This window comes from Antechinus flavipes, chromosome 1 (assembly GCF_016432865.1).
Source record: "Antechinus flavipes isolate AdamAnt ecotype Samford, QLD, Australia chromosome 1, AdamAnt_v2, whole genome shotgun sequence".
Classification (NCBI taxonomy): Eukaryota; Metazoa; Chordata; class Mammalia; order Dasyuromorphia; family Dasyuridae; genus Antechinus; species Antechinus flavipes.
In genome coordinates this window covers 185,157,458-185,182,440 of record NC_067398.1, presented here as the reverse complement: position 1 = coordinate 185,182,440, position 24,983 = coordinate 185,157,458, and the positions used below count along the sequence as shown (strand labels likewise).

The 24,983-nt window shown below is 34.2% G+C and overlaps 1 protein-coding gene across 4 annotated transcripts in view; it reads right to left on the bottom strand.

The window, feature by feature from the left end:
* Window positions 1–24,983, bottom strand: part of FAM81B (family with sequence similarity 81 member B) — an 80,339-nt gene that overhangs the window by 30,120 nt on the left and 25,236 nt on the right. For all 4 annotated transcript variants that reach the window (XM_051993825.1, XM_051993835.1, XM_051993842.1 and 1 more), the window contains 3 exons: window positions 24,221–24,339; window positions 4,257–4,386; window positions 1,528–1,634 (listed from right to left, as the gene is read on the bottom strand). In XM_051993825.1, the coding sequence (XP_051849785.1) occupies window positions 1,528–1,634; window positions 4,257–4,386; window positions 24,221–24,339 (356 nt within the window). The remainder of the gene's footprint in view (window positions 1–1,527; window positions 1,635–4,256; window positions 4,387–24,220; window positions 24,340–24,983) is intronic.

Genomic DNA, 24,983 nt, shown 5'->3' with positions numbered 1-24,983 from the left:
GCCTTCTTTCTCTTAATATTTTCCTATTTATACAGTATATAGTTTGCTTTGTGTATATTTGTTTCTCCCATTAGATTGTAAGCTATATTGAAGACAGGGATCGTCTTTTGTTTTCTTTTTTATCCTTAGCTTAGCACAATGTTTGGCATATAGTAGGTGCCCAAGAAATTTTTATACAACCCCAGATGAATAGGTATATAAAATATGCAAATCAAACATTTACTGATAATAAATCATAATAAATTATTTTAAAACAATTGTTTGGTATGATTTTACCATTTATCAAAGACAAAAGCAAATTAACATATTGAGTTGGATGTGCTTGATTATTTTTACACAAATAAATCAATCTTGGCGAAATATTTGATATCTTTTACTGTTGTCAAATTTTTCATGATTTCCCATTCAGTTTTTTGAACCACATTTTAAGAAGCTGTGGACTGGTAAGGTCTCTTCTAGCTCAACATGTCTGATTCCACAATTTGCCCATGCATGTGTTTCAGAGCTTATTTTCAGGAACACCTCCCTTCCTCTTTCAATTTCAAGGTCTTATATTCAATCAACTTAACCATGGAAAAATTTATGAAGTCAGGGCATATTTAAATTTATATTTGTGTTAATAGTAACTAAGGTAGAACACATGAAATGCATAGAAAAGAAAAGCAACAAGTAATTGTGAGGTATCATTAGGCCTAATGACTTCCCTGGATTTTTTTTAAAGTCCCAACTAAAATTTCTTTCTTTCTTTCTTTTTTTTTTTTTTTTTAAACTAGAAGCATTCCCCATCCCCTTTTATTTCTAGTGGCTTCCTTCTCTAATTTCCTATTTAAACTGTCTATAGTATGTTTTCTATATATTGTTTATATGTTGTCTTTCCCATTAAACTATAAAATTCTTGAAGACAGGGACTATTTTTTTGCTTCTTTGTTTTCCTTTATTTAGCATAGTAACTGACACAGAGTAGATCTTAATAACTGGTTATTAATTGGTTGGTCTCTCTGCTTTAGGTCTCTGATGTGGCCCACTGCCAGCACTTTTGTATAGCTCTGATTGTTGAGAATTGTTCTTCCTTACATTAAAGTTCAAATCTACCTTTCTCTGCAACTTCCACTTATTTGAAGTATGATACTGGACAAGGCATTTTACTTCTCTAGCCCTCAGTTTCCTCATCTGTAAAATGGGGCTAATAAAAGTTTTATAATCTATTTTATTATGGAGAAAACACTTTATAAAACCTTAAAAGCACTATAGAAATCTGAATGATTATTTCTTAGAAAACTGCTTAACAGAGTCAAAATGATCACATAAATTCAGGGCATATTCAAGAACAGGATGACATCATTTTAATGGCCATATTTCTTCCTCATTTGTCAGGTTTGCTTGAGTGTATTTTGCATTAGAAGGCCTCTCTGTTTCTTGGCTGGGTTGAGATTCTCAAGATTGCTTTGTTGTTTTATGCCAATGTCTTTGATAAGCAAAATCCCTCAGAATGCATTTAACATAATTAAAAATCTTCCATTCACTTACTTGAAATTCAGAAGACTCAATTCATGGTTATTATCCCCCTGGACTGCCTTTAAATTTGAGGTTTGCTCCATGCCGTAAGAGTCTATCCTTCCTAATAGCTGCATTACCTATTGAAAGGAATACAACGGGGAATACCTGAGTGAGCCAGCCCATCAGGACTTCCTCATTTTATTTAGAGGAGCAGGACTTGGATTTAAGGCAAGATTGCTTTTGAAAAATATAATTTTCAAATGAATTTGACTCAATAGTTCCAGAAGTTGTTTTAGGGAAAAGATATTGAGAGATATTTCATTCTGCTGGGACTATAATATTCTATTTGTCTACCAGGTGATTTCAAAAGGTAGTGCACAGCTTCTGCACTGAAGGCAGTACTCAGTGATGGAGGTATGGGAATAGTTATGGAATGCAAAAAGTTGAAGTGGCTTATATGAGTCAGGGCAGAACCAGTGTTGAGGGGGAAACAGAATTCAGACAATGCCCCCTGAGCCTTGGCCAAGATTTGGACATGTTGCTTCCCTAACATTCCTGGCCTGTTTTACTTACTATACCCTGGAGGCTTTGAGCCTTTACAGGAACATGTTGCCTTACCAAAACAAAACAACAACAAACTCATACGTAACATGGAGAGTGGCTGTTTCTGGGACAGGACAAAATACGCATTTAGTAAGTAATAAATTTTTTTTTTTGTATCTCCCATACATTTGGGATTCTGATCCAAGATCCTTAAAGGTAAGCATGTTCACTTCTCTGGGCCTTAAAATGATGAGTTTGAATAGATAGGTGGTATAGTGTATAGAAAGCACCTGGTCTGGAGTCAGGAAGTCTGAGTTCAAATTCTAGCTCAGAAACTTAGCTTTGTGACAGAACAATTTACTCAATTCTGTTTGCTTCAGTTTTCTCCTCTGTAAAATGAGCTGGAGAAGGAAATGGCAATCCACTCTAGTATCTTTGCCAAGAAAATTGTAAGTGGGATCACAAGAATCCAGACACAATAAGAATAAGATCGTTTTCAGCTTGAAAACTTGATTGTCTGAATTGGATTTTGAAGAATTTCCTTAGTTTATAAAGGCAGTGTATTTATCTTGATTATAAGACAACTTTTGGATGCCAAAGATTTGCCTTTACTATTGGTAGACCAAGATTAATGCTTCCTGTTCCCCAGACAGAAAAAACAGTAGCTGGAGAATGTGAGTGAAGGGAGGAGAGGCAGGAGAACAGATCACTGGATCTTCATTACACATTTATTCTCATGATTCAGCATAAAGAGTGCTGCCATGGTTAAATTTCTCTTTTAGGATCATGGAAGGAACCTTGGAAATATTAGACACCAACACTTTAATTTTTCAGTGGAAGCAACTGGGCTCTGAGAGGCTCCATCTTATTCCTCACCCAAGAGCTCTGGCCATCTGTGATCCTAGGACAAGTTTAGCCAAAACTGGGAGCAATGTGTCTTTGAAATATTATTCAGTTTTTCTTGATAAGGCAACTTTGAGGAGTGCTCTCCCCACCAAAAATGTACTTATTTATTTTGCATGTACTTATAAAATATATATATTCTCTCTCTGGTAAATTGCATGCTCCTTAAAGTCCAGGACTGTATCATTTCTCTTCTTGTATACTCTTAACAATGATTGACACTAAATAAGTTCTTGATGATTGATAGTGAATCAATTAGAATCTAATTTCTACTTATGAGTCAACCATTTAACTTTCTGTATGACTGGGACTCCCGAAGCCTTATTTTTTTTTCCATTTGTCAAATAGGAGATTTAAACTACATTAGGAATACTTAACTTTTTTTTTTTTTTTTTTTGGTCATTGACCTCTTTGGCAGTATGGTGAAGTTGATGGACTCTTTAGCAGAATTATAACAATGATTGACACTAAATAAGTTCTTGATGATTGATAGTGAATCAATTAGAATCTAATTTCTACTTATGAGTCAACCATTTAACTTTCTGTATGACTGGGACTCCCGAAGCCTTATTATTTTTTTTTTTTTCCATTTGTCAAATAGGAGATTTAAACTACATTAGGAATACTTAACTTTTTTTTTTTTTTTTGGTCATTGACCTCTTTGGCAGTATGGTGAAGTTGATGGACTCTTTAGCAGAATTATGTTTCTTTCTTTCCTTTTCTTTTTTTAAATTTTTTATTTTTGCTGAGGCAATTGGGATTAAGTGACTTGCCTAGGATCACACAGCTAGGAAGTGTTAAGTGTCTGAGGCCGGGTTTGAACTCAGGTCCTCCTGACTTCAGGGCTGGTTCTCTATCCACTGTACCACCTAGCTGCCCCTCAGATGTTTCTAAGTGCACAAAATGAAATATTTGTAGGATTACATAAAATAAACCAATTACCTTGAAATACAGTTACCAAAATATATATTTTTTAAAGTTCTTGGAGCCTAGATTAAGGACCCCTGGACGTTTCTTCCAGCTTTTAGAAGTCTGTGATCCATAGTGTATTATCAATATATCATCTATATAAAGCTTACATAAGAAATGACACAGGTAAGAAGCTGAATTTATAATCCCTAAGAACTGTCATTTGATAATATTTGTATTATACTCTTTGATTCCATAGTATTTTTGTGTGGTTTGAAGCTATCAAGGTAGCATCCATCAACATAACCTCTGGTTTGAATGAGAAGCTTCTTGCCCAAGCTGACATTTTGATAAGAGGACTATAGGAGAATATGCAAATATTCATTCCATTTCTTGCTGCTTACCTTCACATCCACAGTCCTAGAAAAAGCTTCCAGAATAGACCTAAGTGCTTGAATGTCTTTTTCAACTTTCTGGTACTCATGCCTGATGACATTAATGTCTCCCGAGAGCTTTGCAAGACTTGCATCACATCTGGTAGCAGAATGGAAACAGATTAAAAAATAAATATCAAAGTGTTCCTAGAATCAGCATAGGTCCTGAATATAAGAAAGGAACAAAGTTAACGGTTTGGATGATGAGTCTTTTGAATATTGCAGAAAAAGACAAATGAGGGAGTGAGAGATGTAAGCACCTATCCCTTTCCTTTTTCCTCCTCCTAGGGGAGAATGGAGAAATTCTGTGCTGAGTTAAATGGGACTCTTTGAATGAACTTGATTGAGGAGAATGCGCTGGATTGTTGAAAGCTGAGGTTTTCGGCTCTTCAAATTAGGTGGGATTTCAATTTAGGAATTATTAGCAAACAGTAGCAACTATTTTCAGTCAGATGCTCATTCAGTACAAGCCTCCAGGGCAAAATTGTAAAAGAGGCAAAATTCGTTTTTGTTGTCTTTAGGATTCTTTCCTAAATCTTTTTTTGATTCCTTCCTTTCTTTTCCCATCTCAAATACTCACGTACAAGTTCTCTCATCCCACCCTAGCTTCCTTATGCTCTACCATGTCTTTTTCTTTCCAGCCCAAGACAACATTTCTCCTTTCTGAGTAGTCTTAGCTGGAATTTGGCTGACTACTTCTACTTTCTAAAAAGACTTAATTAATCCAAATGAATTTCTAATTGTTGGAATCCATGGGGAAATATTTGTGAGCAGAAAAAATATCTTCCTGTGATTTGTTTTGCCAAATTTACTCTAAGGAAAGATATTGGTTTTAAAATCAGAAGACCTATGTCCAAATCTTGGGTCTTTCACTCTCCTCATGTGTGACCTTGTTTGAATTTTTAAATTTAAAATTATAATTATTTTAAAAATAATTTTATTTATTTATTTTAAATTTAACTAATTAAAATATTTATTATGAATGCAACAAAAATCAACAAATGAGTATTGCAATATATAAGGAACAGAAAAAGAAATTTGCATGTAAAACTGTTAACTCTAATACAGAAATTTTAAAACACCAATGACACTAGTTCACATTTATGTAGAACTTTAAGATTTGCATAGAGCTTTACACGTGTTATCTTATTTTTTTAATGAGTGTAGGAAAAAGTTTATTTCTTGCTCATGAGAAAAGTTGTGCAATCTCTGACACACAAAGCATGATTTTAGAGAGAAATACACCACATGTCATCTTATTATATAATCCAAGCATACCTGTGAGGTAAGTGTTATTATTATTCCCATTTTGCAGAAGAGTAAACTGAGGCTGAGCAAAGTTGTAACTCTTGAACAAGCATTTTAATCTTTCTGAGCCTCATTTCCTTGCTTTAACCATTGAGAATTCATGATTCTATGACTTCTATGTTTCTCCTCCTATGCACTTCTTGGGCCACCCCCTTTTTGATCTAGTGTACCAGGAAATAGAATTGATAAAATTGTCATTGCAACTAAGAACTTATCCATTTCCCAGGCTCTCAATTGCAGAAACAGATATATAACTCTATGGAACGCAGTAAAGCCCTCTCTTAGAGAATGTGGATTGTAACACATTATAATGTGTTATCTATCTATTTCAAAGTTCTACTCCATATCAAGGCATGAGAAAAACATGTTCTCTAAGACTATACAAACAGAGCATAGAGGGTGACAATCCTTATAAGGCTGCAAAGGCTTTTATGTATGGATCTGGGGACAGACCAGACCTGCTTCTAGGACCAGCCTAGTCACATATGCAAAAGTGTATGTGACAATTGACTGGCCACTAGGTGATGAATTCTTTGGTAATTCATGAAAGAAGTATGATCCTGTTCAATCCACTTTTATTTCTAAAGTGATGGAGCCAGAGGGTTCTAAGAATGATACTTCAGTAGACATTAATTGTTAACTGGCAACTCTAAATAATAATTTGGGTGGGACCCGAATGGATTTGTATTTGGGAGTTGGCTCAGACCCCAGCTTAGGCATTTTAATATGACTTTGGATTAATCATTTAGAAAAGATGGTTCATAGTTAGTCAATAAATATTTATTAAATGCCTCTTATGTACCAAACCTGTGCTAAGTGCTGGGGATATAAATATGAAAAACAAACAAAAAAGGAGACAGTCCCCATATTCAAGGAGCTTACAATTTAATCAGAGACAGACAGAATACAAAAAAAAAAAAAACCTGAAAAACTTGAGTTAGGAGAAAGGAACCCAATGGGAACATGGGAACATGTCAAAATCACACATCCAGGTGAGAAATGAAATGTTTGAGCTGAGCTTTCTTTTTAAATAAAAATTTGGAATTCATGGCCCCACCCTCCTGTGGGTAGAATCCCAATGCAAATTCTCCCTATAGTCAAAAATAGAGAAATTAAAGATTTCTTCTAACCACTGGTCTGATGGTATATATTTAACAACCAGGTCTCTCAAATCATACAATAAGTTTATTCTGCATTATTAACATTTTTCTATTACTTTCAAAAGTTCAAATAATCCACAAGACAACAAATCAAGCCCTGATTTGTAGCATTTGTCAGTCTCCAAGATGTAAATGCTTTTGCTGAAAACTTAACAAGGTCATATTTATAAGCCAGTATGAATTAACTTTAGAATGTCCCTATTTCCAACTCCGACTTAATTTCATGATTCATATAACAGTGATAAGAAACACTGTTTCATGGAACACTTGGTTATTGTGCTTGAGGTGCTCATAATAAGCACTAAAAATTAGACTGTCAAGAATATAATTGCAGTGTATATACCAACATCTATTCCAGAGGACAAAGATGTAGAGAAATGCTTTATAAATAATCATTTAGGTGGGCATAGGGGAAGATGACAAGAAATGTTGAAAAAATTGTGTCTAATTAAGAAGTTAAAGAGAATAATAGTTTCTCAATTACTCATGGAATTCCTTTTTTTAATATCATCAATATTTTCTTCAAATATAAGAGTCAGAAGGTACTGAACATTGTGAATACTGAACAGTACTGCAAAATAATGAAAAGAAAATATCTTACAAGATATTAAGTGATTGATTATACAATCATTTCATAACCAGCTGTTTTTGTGTAGTAAGACCAATCACTAATTAACAAAAATAACAATGCCAAATTAGAAGAGAATAAAGTTGAAAAAATTATCTATGCACTTAAAAAAAGAATCCAACTTCACCTGTTCAAATGGGCGATTGAGGCTGAAAAAAAGAGAATAGTAAAAGTGTAGGCACTGATTATAATATTTATTTCTTTGAGAAGCAATACGAAACTCTTTAGGTAGTAAAGAGAAGCCAGAAGTCACCTCAGCCAGCAAACAATTGATATTTTTGTGCACTGAAGAGAGAATAATGAATGACAATGGTACTTCAGAAAATAAATCCATCTATTCTATAAAATTTACTCTATTTTGGAGCAGAATGACCAGAGATTATAAGCTCTATTGCCTTCCCAAAAAAAGAACAGAAAAAGGAAAGTCTATAAAAAGAAAAAGCAACGGAAGGGAAAACAAGCTTGCAAAAACTTTAGAATTTGGAGCAACTAAGCCAAATATTTCCAAGAACATTTATAGATAAAACTGGAAGAAATTCAACAGACTGAAAATGGAGCATATCTGTGGATGGTCTCTTCTTATCAAATGATTATGGAACCATCCTATTTGGGCTCAATACCTTCTGTACCCAGTGTAATCTATGAGTTATAGAAATAGAACTTAATATGATGAAATTGGAAAGAACAATTTAATATAGAAGAAATTTCTATAGAGAAATGACACAATTTGGAGTGATTGTGTGTGTGTGTGTGTGTGTGTGTGTGTGGTGCACATGCATGCACGTGCATTTTGGGGAAGCAGTTCAGATTTAGTGACCTGCTCAGGATCACATAGCTAGTATCTGAAGTTGGATTTGAAGTCAGATTCTTCTGATTCCAGGATCAGTGTTCTATCTATTATGCTACCTAGCTGCCCCAGAGAGTGATTTTTCAAGATATTTATCTCAAAGAGAAGAAGATACTAAAATACTAGGCAAAATTTTTTAGGTTTAATTTTTAAAATGCAGTTATGTAAAGATATAAGCAAGTATCTACCCATATGACAGTACATTTTCATCTCTATACAATTTTTGAGAATGATCTATCTATCTATCTTAAGGGTATCCTTGCCAAGTGCTTTAAATACTCATTTGTTTCTTTCAACAGCCCTGTGAAGTAGATACTATAGAGTTGGTATTCAATCTATTTTTTGAGTTCTATTTTACAGATGAGAAGACTGATCTCCTGGAGAAAAAGTAACTTATCTTTGGCAATTCAGTCATTAAATATTGGAAGAAGGACCTGTACTCAAATATAGTCTAATGCTAAATCAATCTTTTTTTAAAAAAACAAACAATGCAGTATTACTTCCATGTTTAAAAACAATTATTGGTTCTCCATTTCTTCTTAGATTAGAAAGGATTCAAGTTCTCTACAATCTAGTCTACATTTCCAGATTTATTATTTCATATTTTTCATCCTTTATGTGCTCTATATTCTAGCCAAATTGGTCTTTTAGGGGTTCCCTTAACTTTATCTTACATCTCCGGTCTGTGCTTTCACTCAAGTTCTACCCCCTATTGCCTGTAAAGCTTGGTGTTTTTACTTTTCCTGTCATCTTTCTGAATTGTTTTCTCTGAACCTGAGGTGATGATTCATAGAATAAGAGATTGGCAAAGCAGTTCTGATGATACTTGTACGAGAATGTATTAACCCTCTCTAATTTCCCAGAATCATGATGTGCTTTTGCTTTTTTTGATTGATACAGAAGTCATGTCATGTGGTAAAATAATACTATATATACAAAACATCTCTTTTTTTTGCTAGTCTCTTCCCTCCTCTTGAAATTTATCCTTTCTAAAAATGGGGGTACCAGAAGCAGAGATGGAAACTGGAGTTCTATGAGCAATAAAGTGATCAATGGGAAACTATTACAGTGTTGAGATTCTTCCAAATGAGGGGCAGATGATGAGCAATGGTTCAGCTGGAATTTATCCAGAGAGAACTCCAGTTTTAATGATTTCTAAGGCTACTACAGGTTCCTAAAACAAATAAATTCATCCACACTTTTCTTTGAGCCTTAAACTTGAAATGGGGGAAAGGGCAAGTGTGTGTGAAAGCACTTTCTTATCTTCCTCTTTTATGGGCTATCATTGCAGGCTATTGAGCTCTCCTTGTATAAACTCTCCAATCAAGAAGGAAACCATAATAAAGACCTAAAAGGGAGATGGTTGTTGGCAATTGTCTCTATACAAGGGTGTTTTGTCTTGTTTTCTTTTCATTTTCTTTCTATGACCAATAAACTTTATGACCATAATGAAACTCCTCTATGTCTTCAGAGATATAGCTTAATATAGGCTTTCTGTTAAATCTTAGGAAAATTGCTCTCTTGGGTTCCTTTTTGTCCTTCTACCCTTCTGTGGTCCTTTCCTTTATAACAAACACTGGCTCAGAATGCAATAAAAAAGCTATCTTATCTTTATGTGGAGACAATCTATCATAAAGTTTCAGAGGAAAAATCAACAAGGTTTTAATGATTTGAGGGGAGTAGGAGGGTAATGGTAAAACACAATTAGGGAAAATTGCAAAATTCTGTCCAAATGGATCATTCCTTAAATGAATAAATGAGCCAGACAAGGTTCAAACTGCTCATGGAAATATTTAGTTCAAAGAACTTGAAGTTGTCTCACTGCTGGTACAGTTCCATTGCCCCAGAGTTCCTATCTTCCTCCTTAGAGTTCAGAAGTTCCTGGGTCCTGGCCCTTATAGCTTTATTTTCATGGGATCTGAAGGATCTTGACTACTGGCCATGAAAAACTACAGTTCGCATCAGCTCCTTACTGATAAGAGACTCTAGTAAAGCTAAACACAGGTAAATCTCTGAATGTGTACTATATTAGGAAATGACTTATGAGATGGAAACGTTTCATCGACTAGAGGCTCAACCAGATATGATACATTGGGGCAATATTCTACTTCATCCCCTAGATTAATATTAGTGCACATGCACATATGTTTCTGTGTGTGAGAGAGAGAGAAGGGGGAGAAGGGAAAGGAAGAAGGTGACGGCAAGTGTGAGCAAGTGAGCATGGATTCCCTTATTAGAATACTGTTGAGTATAAAATAAAGTATATCACATTACAAAGGAAACCAATTTTATTGAAAGATAGTTATTAAAATGTTTTTAGAAAACTACATGTACTCTAGATTTTAAAATTCTGCCTGAGATTAAGTTAGGCTCTAGTAGTAGTGACCATATTGACAGGAAATTTAGTTGTTTACAAGCTAAATGCTGATTAGTGATCACTGGGGATAGCGTCAGAAAGTGGCTATTTCCTTGCAAATGCCCAGAGAGTATTTGATTAGGATCCATCTGGTAGTTCAAGTAGGGCACCATCTGGTGAAAAATTCAGGTACTTCAAGTTTTGAACTCAACTCATTACATTTTCTGACTGGACAATTAACACAGTGATATGCTATCTCCCTGTAGCTTTAAAGTAGTATTTTAGCCAAAGAAAAATATTAGCCTGGAATTTACTGCAAAATACACTACAATTTTATTATAAAATTGTTTGTGAACAAAAGGACAATGGAAAGATGCATATGAGTATGAGTAAGCTATAGAATATTACCAGATGTGAGCTGTGTATAAGAATTGGAATATGAGATGTTAATTAGGAAAGGTATGATCAGAGGATGTGATAACAGATAAATTGAATATTATACTGCCTTCCACAAAATGTTGAAAGGCTTAGGTATAGAGCTGTTGGAGAGACCCTCCACAAATGATTTCTGTGAAGATTTTGCACACGATTAAAACTCAAGTTCATCTAAACTGCTGCAAGAAGTGACCCCCTAATTCAATCTGCAGTCACTTGACAGGTTTGCAGTCACTTCACATCTCTAACACTGGCAGGTTCAATATGGGCAAATCCATTTGAGCTTCAGTCTTTTGGTTCATAAAGCAGACATTATAATATCTCACTTTTCTAAGTAGGTGTTGTAAGGAAAGTACTTTATAAACCTTAAAGGACTATTTAAAAGCTATTATGATTCTATGTTATATAAAATAATTCTTTATTCTGATACTTTTGGCTGTCATGATTAACAAATAACATTTTTGAGACACTGAATTTACATAATCTTGTGTTATGTGCTCTTCTTACCTCCTCCCCACCTTAATCCTTCTGACATTTTCAAAGTAATCTTTTTCATGGATTGTGCAGGATTATGTACCATGAATGAGGTGAGAGGATAAGCTTTACTTGGACAACTGGCCTAGGCATTTTTCTAGAAGGTAATACTAGATGGCTATGGCAAGGAAAGTGCTGGCAAGGGAACCAACCTGGCTTTGAGTTGAAGCTAAAAGTCACTAATAACTCTGAAATGAATTTTTTTCTCTGCCTTTGGTTATTTGAAAGACCCATATTTAGATTTATATTTCTATATAATGTATATATGCAAAAGACATCATAAGGAACAGTTGCCTTAGCTGTGATAACAGCCATCATATTATTCTGTTGGTTGTAGTTTGCTGAATATTGCAATCATTCCTACTTGACAGATTGCATCTGATACATGCTGATTTCATAAGAGTCACTGTATAATCAACATAACTCTCCATATTCCAGAAGAAAAGGTAGGAATATTTTGAAGTTTGCTGACCTCTCTGACATTCACAGGATTCAAAGGTCATATATCTAGTGCTGAAAGGGACCTTAATGGTCATCTAGTCTCTCATGTTACAGATCAGAAAGAAAAATTGAAGCACAAAGAAATTATTAGATTTTCTCAAGGAGGGTATACCATGGACTCTAACTCAGGTCCAGTGATTAGAGGTTCAACACCCTTTCTGTTGTACCATGCTATATATATATGTAGCTATATAGCTCTTTCAATGATTGTAATGCCTTTAATAAAGCATCAGTATAATTTCTAAGGGGCAGCTAAGTAGACAGTGGATAGAGCACTGGCCCACAAATAAAGAGGATCTGAGTTCTCAATCCAACCACAGACACTCATTAGCCGTGTGACCCTGGACAAGTCATTTGTTTCTCATCCAGTTTCTCATCTATAAAATTAATTGAAGAAGGAAGTAGAAAATCATTCCAATATCTTTGCCAAAAACACAACAAATTGGGTCATGGAGAATTGGACACTATTAAAATGACTCAATGAAATAATTTGTAACAGCTATTTTTTTCTTCTTGCTTTTAGGACTATACTGGAAACTGAATAATTCGTGTGTGGTCTAAGAGTCTTGGGTTCATCTCTCCTACTAATTAATGTCAGTCAGTCAATAAGCATTTATTAAACACCCATGATATGCGGGACATTGTGCTAAGATCTAGGAACACAAAAAAGGCAAAAGACAGTCCTTACCCCTCAGGGAACTCACAGTCTGACGGGGCAAAGACTACATGCAAACAAACAAATTATATACAGGTTAATTAGGAAATGACCAGCAGAGAGAAGGCACTATAAATTAGAGGGATTAGCTAAAGTTTCCTGAAGGAGATGGGATCTTAACTGAGACTTGAAGAGTACAGGGAAACCATTAGATGGAGATGAGGAAGGACAGTCTTCCAGGTGTGATGTGGGCAGTCAGAGAAACTGTCAGAGCTTAGAGATGGAGTCTCTTTTTGTGAAATAGACAGGAAGGCAGCACCACTGGATTAAAGAATATGTGGAGATGAGGATGTAAGGTGTAAGGTGACTGGAAAGGTGGGAGGGGACAGGTGATGAAGAGTTTAAATGCCAGAAAATTTTATTTGATCCTGGAGGTGATAAGGAATCGCTGAGATTTAACTGAGTATGAGGATTACATGGTCAGATCTGTGCTTTGTGAAATTCATTTTGGTAGCTGAATGGAGGATGAATTGGCCTAGAAGGGGATAGACTTGTGGCAGGAGACCCAACCATTATTTTTATTGCAATAGTACAGATGTGAGGTGATTAGGGCCTGAATGAGGGTGGGGGCAATATCAGAGGAGGGAAAAGTACATAGCCAAGGGATATTGCAAAGATGAAATGGAAAGCCTATTAATGTCTTAAATGTTGAGAATGAGAGAAACTGAAAAGTCAACAATAGCCCCTAGTAAACCAGAGGGGCTAGAAGAACAATAATGCTCTCAACAGTAATAGGGAAGTTTGAGAGAAGAAAAAAATTTGGGGGGGATAAAAATAGAGAAACTAGTTACCATTCTTATGATAAGGTTTTATATATATATATATATATATATATATATATATATATATATATATATAAAATTTAATATATAATTGGAGTGTCTATAGATGACACTCCAATAATAATGATGTGCATTTACATGCTTACCTTTTCCTTCTGGAAAAACAGACCTATGGAAAGTTACGAAGTAGGTCTAAAATCATTTAGACCCTTCTTATCAGTGATAGGAAGTGATGTTTCATTTTATGCCATTTTATGGGCAGCATTCTGTCACATTTTATCTCTGCTACTAGATATTGAGCCTGTTTAACAAAATAAAAACTTTTTTCCCCAGTGAATTAAATAAAAATAATCAACTTAATTTCACCGATGCCAAAATATTCATTGGAAATGAGTTCAGAGGGTAAAAAGATATGAATTAAGTTTCCTAATAATGTCTTGTCAAGTCATCACTTACTAGGCTTACAAAAATGTAGGAACAACAGAAATGAGGGAGGGTAAAGTTTAGCCAAAAGACAACTAATTTGATTCTAACACAGAGAGTAACTTTGTCAAGTTATTTGAAAGTTTTGGTTAAAGAAGGGAGAACTTTTAAGAAAAAGTGAATTAATATCCTCCCTGACCCAAGGGGAACCAACATTTTTTGAAATGCTAGGCTAGGAAAGAATGGAAAAGACTAGAAGAAGGAAAGATTTTTAAAGATTTGAAATGATATGTTTTGATTCATTTCTTGACACTTTTGAACTTTATCATTTTGTTTTAAACATGAAGTGATACTAAAAAGGAAAATAACAGGTTTGCATGTGTCCCTGTAGTTTAGAGAGGAAGCAGATTTTGGATATGTCCATGCACTGCCACTGAATTGAATTGAATCATAGGTTTTAATTATAAACAGATAATTGCTGTCAATCTGCATAGTAACAAATTATATCATTGTTGAATTGCACTGTTGGAGGGAGTGCTCCCATCAGATGAGGTCACAGCTTTTCCAAAGAACTGAAGAACTATTGATGAATGACTATATGGGCAAATCCTATTTATACTTTTCATAGAATCTTTGAATCTCAGAATAAAAAGAACTACAGATTCCAGCTAATCCAACCTTTAACCAACCAAGAATCCCTTCTACCTAGTAAGTAGTACTCTCTCCAGAAACCTTATCTTTTTAGTATATTTTTTGTAAGCTTTTGTAAGTCAGCCAATACTTGCTGTTGAGATGTATCTGACTCTATATCCCATTTGGGGTTTTCTTTGGCAAAGATAGTGCAGTGGTTTGCCATTTTCTTCTTCAGCTCATTTTATAGACGAGGAAACTGAGGCAAATAGGATTAAGTGACTTGCCCAGGGTTACATAGCCAGGAAGTATCTGAAACCAAATCTGAACTCAGGAAGATGAGCCTTCTTGATTCCAAGCCTAGTGCTCTCTTTTCCTCCCACTGTACCACTTAGTTGCCCTTAGTACCTCAACAAGCATTTATTAAACATTTATTACTTGCCAGACACTATAGTAAATGCTGGGGATAGAAAAAAAAGACAAAAAATAAGGACCCCATCCTTAAAGAACTCACATTCTAATAGGGAGACAGCATGCAAATAATTTTATATACTATATATATAGTGTAAATATAAGAGAATATTACATATAAGGCACTAGAATGGTGATGAGGGAAATGGGAAAGATCTCTTAAAGGAACAGGGATTTGAGTTTTAGGGGAGGCCAAGAAAGCTAGCAAGGAGGAGAGAGAACATTCCAGGCATGGAAAACAGCCTGTACAAAGGCTTGGAGATAGGCCATACAGTGTTGTATTGGAGGAACAGAAAGTAAGGCAGTGTCGTGGGATTGCAGAATGTGTGGATGGGAATTAAGTATAAGAAAACTGGAAAGGTAGGAAGAGATTAGCCTATGAGGGAGTTTTTGTGTTTATGGAATCCCTGTACCTCCCACTGTTTCTAATTTTGCTTTAAAGGTCAAGCAGAACAAATCTAATTCACATGACAGCTCTCTTACTCTGGTCTATTTTCTGGGAAATAAATTACTTAACCAACCTTTGATATTTGTCACTTTTCCATGTTTAAGTAGCACTTTTATTAGGTCCCAAGGAGACCTAGACCCAGGGAAAGCAATATCTCTACTTAAGTAAAAAATCACTGGATTATAATAATAGCTTATAAATATATATAGTAATTGTATATCTGTCTATGCAGTTCCTGCATCCATTAGGAAAGAGGAATATGTGCAGGTAGCCCTGCCTTCCTGATCCTTAGGGTACCAATATGCAGGTTCCTTTTTACCCAGCTCTCAATATGTGCTTTCTTTCCTACACAGCATCTAGCTCTGAGTCTCTTGCAATGTTGGATGTATTCTTCTTGAAGTTGCTTGATCCCCATTGATACTGGCCTCTTGGTCACCCTGAAGTCTGACTTTTGTGGGTAAAAGCTGAATCTCTGCAAATCTTCTTTCATTCTCTGGGGAAATTTTTCCAGACTGCCAGATCTCACAATCTTTCAACTATTTGTCAGATATCGAGAGGGGAAAAAAGAGTTGTTTTTAAGTTGCTTGCTGGAGAAAGCTCAAACCAGTTTGGAAAAGCCAAATGTTAAAATTTTAGTATGAACATCTAGAACTCAAAAGTCAGCAAACACTGTCAATCAGGACTTGATATATTGTTTTATCGATTGTTTAGACTTAAATTGATGGACAAGCAATGTAATTTAAACTCAAAAGTGTGATGAGTGTAATCTTTTCAGTCTCCCCTATACTGATCCCAACTTGTTGTTAAATATTTATCAGCATACCCTCTGTTTGGAAAGAAGCTTGCCTAATTTAGATTTTTTATTTAATAGATAAAAAATTGAAAACCAGAGAAAATATCTTGCACAAGATCACCTGGTTAAAAATTTGTTGCTCTCCATTGTTCTACTATCTGAAGGTATAAAAAAAATTTTAATTTTGGAAAATGAGTGATGGAAATGCTTTTAATTACCTGCTAGTTATCTTGAAATCTGTGTGTGGTCTTTGTTTTACTATGGTATCATGCTTTAATCTAGTTTAGTTGGAGAGATTCAGTGGAAATGTGGCTTTATAGCAACAAGCTATGAATTAAATGCTAGGCACTAGTAAATGTGTGTGAAGGTTTTTTGTTTGTTTGTTTGGGGGGGAGACCCAGCTGGAATATGGAAAACAGTGAAGATTGATCAAAGAATGGAGCTGATCAGAGGCAATGAAATCTGGTGGAGGGGGGAACTTGAGAAAACAGAAGACATTATCTCTTTCTATGAAACTAGAAGGAAGAAAATGTTGAAAAGCAGCAATAGATCAAATGAGAGAGCTTTGGTCTCTTGTCCATTAGGTACAAAGAAGGTACGCCATTGGCTGAAAGTGAGGTTAAGTACCTGCTAAAGGTAGGGCTTGAGAAGAGAAGAAAGGATTTGGAACATCTTTCCTAGGCACTGTTATAGAAGGTTAAAAAGAAGTGAATAAAAAGATTGCTGAGCAGTACTGAACGAACAGTTGAGGTTAGATAGCATAAATTTGTTGTAGGCCCAGTCAGCACAATTCTGTTTTCTCTTCCAGAAACATTAGGCAATTTAAGAGTAAGATTGGTGGAGGTAGATGGAAGATAGAAGAAAGTTTTCTGGTATTTGAGTTTTGATTCAGCTCCACCAACACAGTATACAAGGCAGATCAAAACATATCGCTTCAGATAATAGAGACTTTGTAAGAAGGCCAGGACTTTGATCACAGGGGAATAAGCTTAGCTATTGATTATGAGAACAATTACAGAAAAAATAGAGGTGAACCCATAAGTTTATAATAGTACAAATATTGTGTTTTCTTAGACACTTTGCCGAATAAACACCTTGGTCAGCAACTATTGTTGATTCAGAATAGATGTATACACAGGAGGGTAAGATACTTTTGGTCTTTAGAAATTGTTGGGAACCAGAGAGAATGGGCCTATTTCTGCTTTAGGAGAGTTGGTGACTGGGAAGAGAAATTGGCTAGCAAGAAAGTTATACCCTATTTTCCCAGTAGAGAAAATAGAGGTGCTAACTTTATTCATTAGCAGAGGAAGAAGAGGAAGGAAAAGGAGGCTAGAGATGAAAGGAACCAGCTCCTACAGGAGTGATTGATTGTGATATCCATGCAAAGGAATAGTTTGAAAAAGGCATCTATCTTATCTTCATACCTCCAACTCAAAAAGCTCTTATAGCAAAAGAATCAATGTTACTAAAATAGGAAAAATTATCAAGTGGGGATTTTTTTTTGCAACAAATATCCCAAAGTATATTAACTAAGATATATAGAGAACTGAAATAAATATAGAAAATCAAGAGCCATTCCCTCAATAGATAAGTGGATATAAGATATAAACAAATTGTTTTCAAAATGATTGTAAATCATCAACAACCATATGAAAAAAATATTTAGAACACTAAGAAAGATATGAATTAAAATAATTTTGATGTTACAACTCACTCTTATTAAATTATAAAACTTCCAGTCCTACAGTTTGTAAGTTGCCAAGTCTTATTATTTCTACCTTTATGTTTTGGATACGACCTTGCTCCCAATAGATGCTTATTGAATTGGTTTGTTAATGGAAAGTGTGAAATCAGGGGGAAAATATAAAGCATTCCCAAAGTTTTGGTATATTTTTAAACTATTAAAGCTTTGATGTTTGTTCATTAGTAAGAGGTGGAGAGGAAAGAATACATTCCAAACATCGGTGGAAATAGCCTGTATGATAAAGAGTAAGAGGACCATTTAGAACTATATGTTGTATGAAAGGGAATAAAGTATAATAAAATTGGATATATAGGTTGGGTTGAGTTTGCGTTGGACTTTCAATGGCAAATAGAGAAATTTATGTTGGATCCTAGAGCTAAAAAACAGAAACTGGAATTTGCTGTTAGAAAATGAAGTGTCTGCCCTATGCTGTAGGAAAATCAATCTGGTAGTTCTGTGGATGATAGATTGGAGTAGAGAGAAACCTCAGGCAATGAAAACAATAGGAAGCTACAGATGAGAGATGATAAGGACCTGAACAACTCATGAAAACACTTATAATACTAATATATTCACAGAAAGTCTTTGATAAAGTACTGTATTCTTCAATGCTAAAAAATTAAAATGAATAGGAATAAAAATATTTTTCTTTAACAAAATTCTTTTAAACTGAGCTAGTATTATGTCATAGAAAAAGGTTGGAGATACCTCCCCACCTCCCCACCCCTACATATATATACACATAGTTTTTGAAATGCTTATTATATTAATAACTAGGAAAAATAAAGGGAATAAGCACTGGAATACAATAACTTTAGAAAATTAAAGAAAAATAATAATTGTCATAATTGCATTTGTATTTATAGTGCCTAGTGCATAGTAGATACTTAAATAATGCTTGTTGCTTGTTCACTTTGTTGATGCCTTTTAGTAAGATAGCATGGCATAAATTTTCAGAATTTTTGTTTTTATTTTGATTACCAAAGAAAATGAGGGTTTTCAAATATATATATGTGTATATATATATATATATATATATAGTAGAACAATAAAAATACATTACATGAAACTTCAAATTTCTGATGTCTTTTTTTTTAAGTTTATAATCAGATCAACATGTAACTTTGAAAGATATCCTGCTTTCTAAGTATTTTGTGTATCACCAGGAAAAACTGATACAAGGAGAAATATAATTGAAATAATGACAAAATATATTGACTATAGAAGCATTAGCCTACTGTGGGCTTTGTGGGGCCTATAAAAGCAGATTACAAAACAGTTTTGATAAAAATAATTTTAAAATTTTATGGCTTAACACAATCATGTGAGCAGGTAATATCATTATAGGAAAAGGGTCAACAAAACCTAAATAAATTTATAGATTCAATTGTGTAGCAATGAAAATATCAACTTGCTATTTTAAATAAACTATATTATAACACATGGAAAATAGACAAAATTATATTAAGAAAAACTATGAAAAATACTGATGAAAGGATACTTGTATGGCTAGATCTTAAATTATCTTCCAAAATGTTAATTATCAAAATTATCTGGTACAGAATTAAAAAGAAAAATAGTTCATTGGAATAGAAGAGAAAATTCAACATTAGAACTTCCAATGTATAATAGATTATTGTTTGGTAAACCCAAGATTACAAAACACTGAAGAAAAGAGTAATTTAAATTTTTTTTGGAGAAAATTAGATGCAAAAAATGTGTTTAGACTTCCATTACATCTCATACCATAATACCACAACAAGTACCAATTTGGTCAATAAAAAAAAATACTTTAAAAACATCATTAGAGTGGGAATTGAAAAAATGTTGTGGGCATTGTGACAAGAAAGTGTATGTATAAAGCAAAATAAATTATTAAGAACAAAATAGATTCTAAAAAGCAAAAGGCTTTTATTTAACAAAATGCAATGTTTCCATAGAAATATAAAGACAAGAAACAGGTTGGAAAAAAAATCTTGGAAGTTAACATAGCTGATAAAAATCTGACACCTGAAATCTCAAGAAAACCAACATGGAATTTATAAGACCACGATTCTTCCCCAGGCCTCAGAGGATAAATGATTCAAAGATATGAAGAGATAGCTCTGGGAAGGAGAAACAAACATTCTTAGCAATCACTTTATTTTGTTTACAAATCCCTAAGAATCAGAGAAATGCAAATTTAAAAAACTTGGAGACATTACTTATTATTTAATAAATTACAAAGATAGTTAAAAATGAAATAAAATTTCAGTGTTGCAGAGGCTATTAATAATGTTTGTGGATTGATCACTTGACTGATTCCTTTAATAAGATAGCAATATTTTTTATTCTGAATTTGATGAATACCAAATGAAAGGAGAATTTGCATCTACACGGTAGAACAAAAAAAAGAAAAGAATGAACATGAAATTATACATTTTTAAGATGTCTACCTTGGTTTTCTTTTTAACTATATAATACATCCAATAAATAGTTTTCAAAGCTGTTCTTTCTCAGTATTTTTGTATATTACTAACAAACCTAAAAAAAGTTATAGAAAGAGAAATATGATGAAACATTGAGTATATGAGACATATATTCTATTATACTTTGAAGGTATGTTGTAACATATGTGTAATGTGCATTAATTGCCAAAAATCTTATTTAGAACATAATTTGGTAGTATACATTAAGGTCACCTAGTGTTAGTAGGACTATCACCTGGGAATGTTATTAAAAGGGAAAAAATCTGTTTGTACAAAATGTTTATTACTGCCTTATTTCTAATAGCCAAAGAAATACAGGCTGTATCCACAATAATATGAGAATGGCTGAATAAATTGCAGCATACTAATGGACTGGAATACTTCCATAGAAAAGACAAATATGACGAATACAAAGAAATATGGAAAACATATTTATTCTAAGATGTGGGGAATCAACACAGCAGAATCAGAGCAACATACATTTTAAGTGTGATTATGTATATATGACAATAAAATCTGAAAGATACACAAATGAAAAAAGAAATAGAAAAATCATGCAGGAGTAAATTATATTGTCATTATTTTGTCAAAGTTTATATATGCATGTCTACATGTTTGTATATGCACACAACACACATACATATATACAACTGCATATATGTGTACACATACATACATATATTATAGGTTAATGAATAAAAGATTTTCTTGGGTGAGGAAAGCTGGGTTTATAGCTAGCTTTTGACACCTACTAGCTGTGTGCCTAAGGCAAATCACTGAATTTCTCAGTGCCTCAGAAACTTTCTATGACTACAAATTATAGGAGTTGATCTTTTTCCTCTCTTAAGAGCTCAGAACTACCTGAAAAAGAATGAATGTGTCCTGAGAAATAATAGCATCTGATGGAAAATACAAAGAAAGAAAATATTGTTATTTCTTCAGGAGAGAGGGGGTGGTTTTTTTGCTTCATTGTTGTTGGGATTTCTGCTACCTGAGTTGTCCCCAGAGTGGGATAGTATCTCTCTAATGGGATATTTGTCTGGACCAATCTCCACCTATACTAACACTACAAATGACTATCTATAATACTTTATAAACTTTAATGTTCTAGCAAAGTATTAGCTGTGAGATCATATCCAGTCTTCTTGACTATGTCTTGCCAGATGACCCAGATAACCCTGGAGGAGAGTGAGGCTGTTGACTTTGCACAGCTCTGCCTCAGTTAAATCCAATTCACTTGCAAGTCAAAACATCACCATCCTGATGGTCCTCTTCAACAGTGAACAAACAACAACAAATCTCAGCTATTACCATTATTGTTCTTATAATTACCCAGTTGGTTCTATCTCATTGGAGGAAGACTCACAAGTCATAGAGCACTGGAACTAAAAATCTCAGTAGCCCCTTGAATGTGAAGGTTTAGTTGCTGAACAGGCTGAGCTGTTGGAGGTCACAGAGACAGACTGAGTAGGATGGAGGGCATATACCCTGTAGAAGTATCTTCCAGCCTTGACTCCAGAATCCTCTGCTTAACTAAGTAAATTAATGTTTAATAAAGGAATAGACTCCTAATTAGAGAATTCTTTATATTTGAAATCTATAATTAGTGACTGAGTAACTGGAACTGGCTGGAATATAGTGGAAATTCTTCCTGTATTGTGTGAGAAGTTAGAGTAGATGACTCTATGGGTCCTTTTAAAGTCAGATTTTAATTTGTGGATATAATGAAATGTTGAATTGGAAATATTGTACAGGATCATAGTACTGGAAGGGACCATAGAGCCTATGGTCATCATTTCGCAGACAAGAAAATTGAGGCCCAGAGAGTGCCTTATGGAAGATCATATGGAGTCTGAATTCTCTTGGCTCCAAATCTAGCTCACTTTCCATTGTGCCATATTCCTACATATTTTACAAGTCTTGTGTGTGGAACTCTATCTAACAAGTTACTAAGTTGGGGTGTGTGTGTGTGTGTGTGTGTGTGTGCAAGAAATTAAAAAAAGAAAAAGAAATCAAAAGAAATTTTAAAAAAGAGGACCTATAGATACAAACATATCTACAGCAGCTCAAACCAAAAGAAATTTTAAAAAAGAGGACCTATAGATACAAACATATCTACAGCAGCTCAAACTAGAAAACTAAGGGAGTATCCTATTAGGGAATGACTAAACAAATTATAGTACATGAAAATAAAAGAATATTATTGGTCCATAAGAAATAACAAAATGGACAACTTCAGATGAATTGGGAAGACTTCCACAGAAAAAATAGAGCAGACTTAGGAAAACCATTTCGGAATGATAACATCATGGAGAAAAACAACTTGGGAAGATTTTTAAATTCTCATCAATGCAGTGATAAACTAAAAATACAAAAGAATGAAAAGGAAAAATAGCATTCATTTCCTGACAAGAGAGGTGATGAATTTGAAATGCATAAAGAGGCATGCTTTTTTTGGACTTATGGAAATTTCTTTGGCCAGACTGTGCACATGTATATGTGTTGAAGTCTTCATCATTTTTGAAAAATTTGCTGAGGTTGGAGGGCGGGGAATCATATGAGGAAGAGTGTAATGAAAGAAAAAAAAAACACCCAAATGTTATGTTAGTGGCATTTAAAATTTTTAAATGGTGGTATGAATATGTATATGTTTGCCTGAAAATATGCTTCCTGGATTTTGGTGATATGGAGGGTAGCTATGAAAACTTTGGAGTGGAGTTAAACTACAAAATACTTTGTATTACTTTGTTGGATTTTCAAATCTTTCTCTAACTATATCCTTGGATTTTCTTTTCTTTTCTTTCTCTTTCTTTCTTTCTTTCTTTCTTTTTTTTTTTTTTTAAAGAAACAAGCATTTATGAAGTACTTTATGTTCCAGGCACTGTACGAAGTACTTTAGAAATATTATATTATTTGATCCTTACAGAAAAGCTGGGAAGTAAAAAAATAGAATTTTAGATTCTGTTATTATACTCATTTTACAGTTAAGAAAACCGAGGCAGACAGAGGTTAAATGATCATTCAGTTAGTAAACATTTGAAAGCAGATTTGAGTCCAGATAAGACTTGACAAAAATTCTCTTATTTTGTTTGTATGGCAATTTATTGGGGATGGAGATAAGGCAAGGAATGATAAATATATATTTTATAAGCAAAGACTTATAAGATCTCTCTCCTCTCTCTCTCTCTCTCTCTCTCTCTCTCTCTCTCTCTCTCTCTCTCATTCTTTCTCTCTCTCTCTTTTTCTCATTTTGAAGTCATGCAAAGCATATTTCCATGTTGATCTTATGACAACAAAAAAAAACCCAAAAAACAAATCCAAATCCCCCAAACCCAAGAAAAATAAGTTAAAAAATAGGATTTTAGATTTTGAGCTGGAAGCAACTTCAGATGCCAAATAATCTAACCTCATTTTATTGATGAGGAAACTGAGTACTATTTGCTCAAAGTCACATGTTTTGTAAGCAGTATTCAAAACCAGATCTTATGTCTTCAAATCCAGAGTTCTTCCTGCTGTATCATGTTGGCTTTCACTGGGAGATTTTTCTTTCCACCAAACCTTTTTAGCTTACTTGTACTAATTTGGTTACCACAATATGAAACTTGTTTATAGAAAAGTTTTGAGGAAAAAAAGAGATAGTGACTTCTAATTATTAACATAGGAATTCTGAAAGAATCTTCTTTTCACTTACCTTGCTACTCTTCCACGGAGATCTCCCATTCCATGGAGTTGAGTCTGGGTAAAAGTCTGGGAAGCAAAATGACTTTCAGTGATTGCATTGTCCCGAACCCTTATTTGTTCTTCCAGAACCTGCAAATTTTGAGTTAAATTCTTTATTAATATATATTTTTCATGCCATAGCAAAAACACTTTATCAGTTATGATTTTGATTCTTGTTTAGTATGTTGTTGTTCAGTTGCTTTAGTCATGTCTAACTCTCTCTAACCCTATATTGGCAAAGGTACTAGAGTGATTTGTATTTCATTCTCCAACTCATTTTACAGATGAAGAAACTGAGGCAAACAGGATTAAGTGACTTGCCTAGGATCACACAACTACTGAGTGTCTGAAGCTGGATTTGAACTCTGGTCTTCCTGACTCTAAGCCAAAAAAAAAAGTGCAAATACAATGTTGTGATCCACATTCAGTCCTCATAGTCCTCTCTCTGAACGTCTCTCTCCAACACAAGTCCACTGGAAAAGTTATAACTCTCAGTAAACCATCATTTCTTTATGTAAATGATTGATCCTTAAGAAAGAAAGAAAGTAAAGCCCAAGCTATGGGTACCACCTCAATCAGACTGAGACCTGTTGAAGACCTCAACTTAAAAAGGCCATGGTCTCCCATTTCATCCAGGGTTATCTACAGTCATTTTAATCTATATCTGGCCACTGAACCCAGATGGCTCTGGAGGGGAAAGAGAGACAGGTGACCTTGCCCAGCCCCCCCAAACT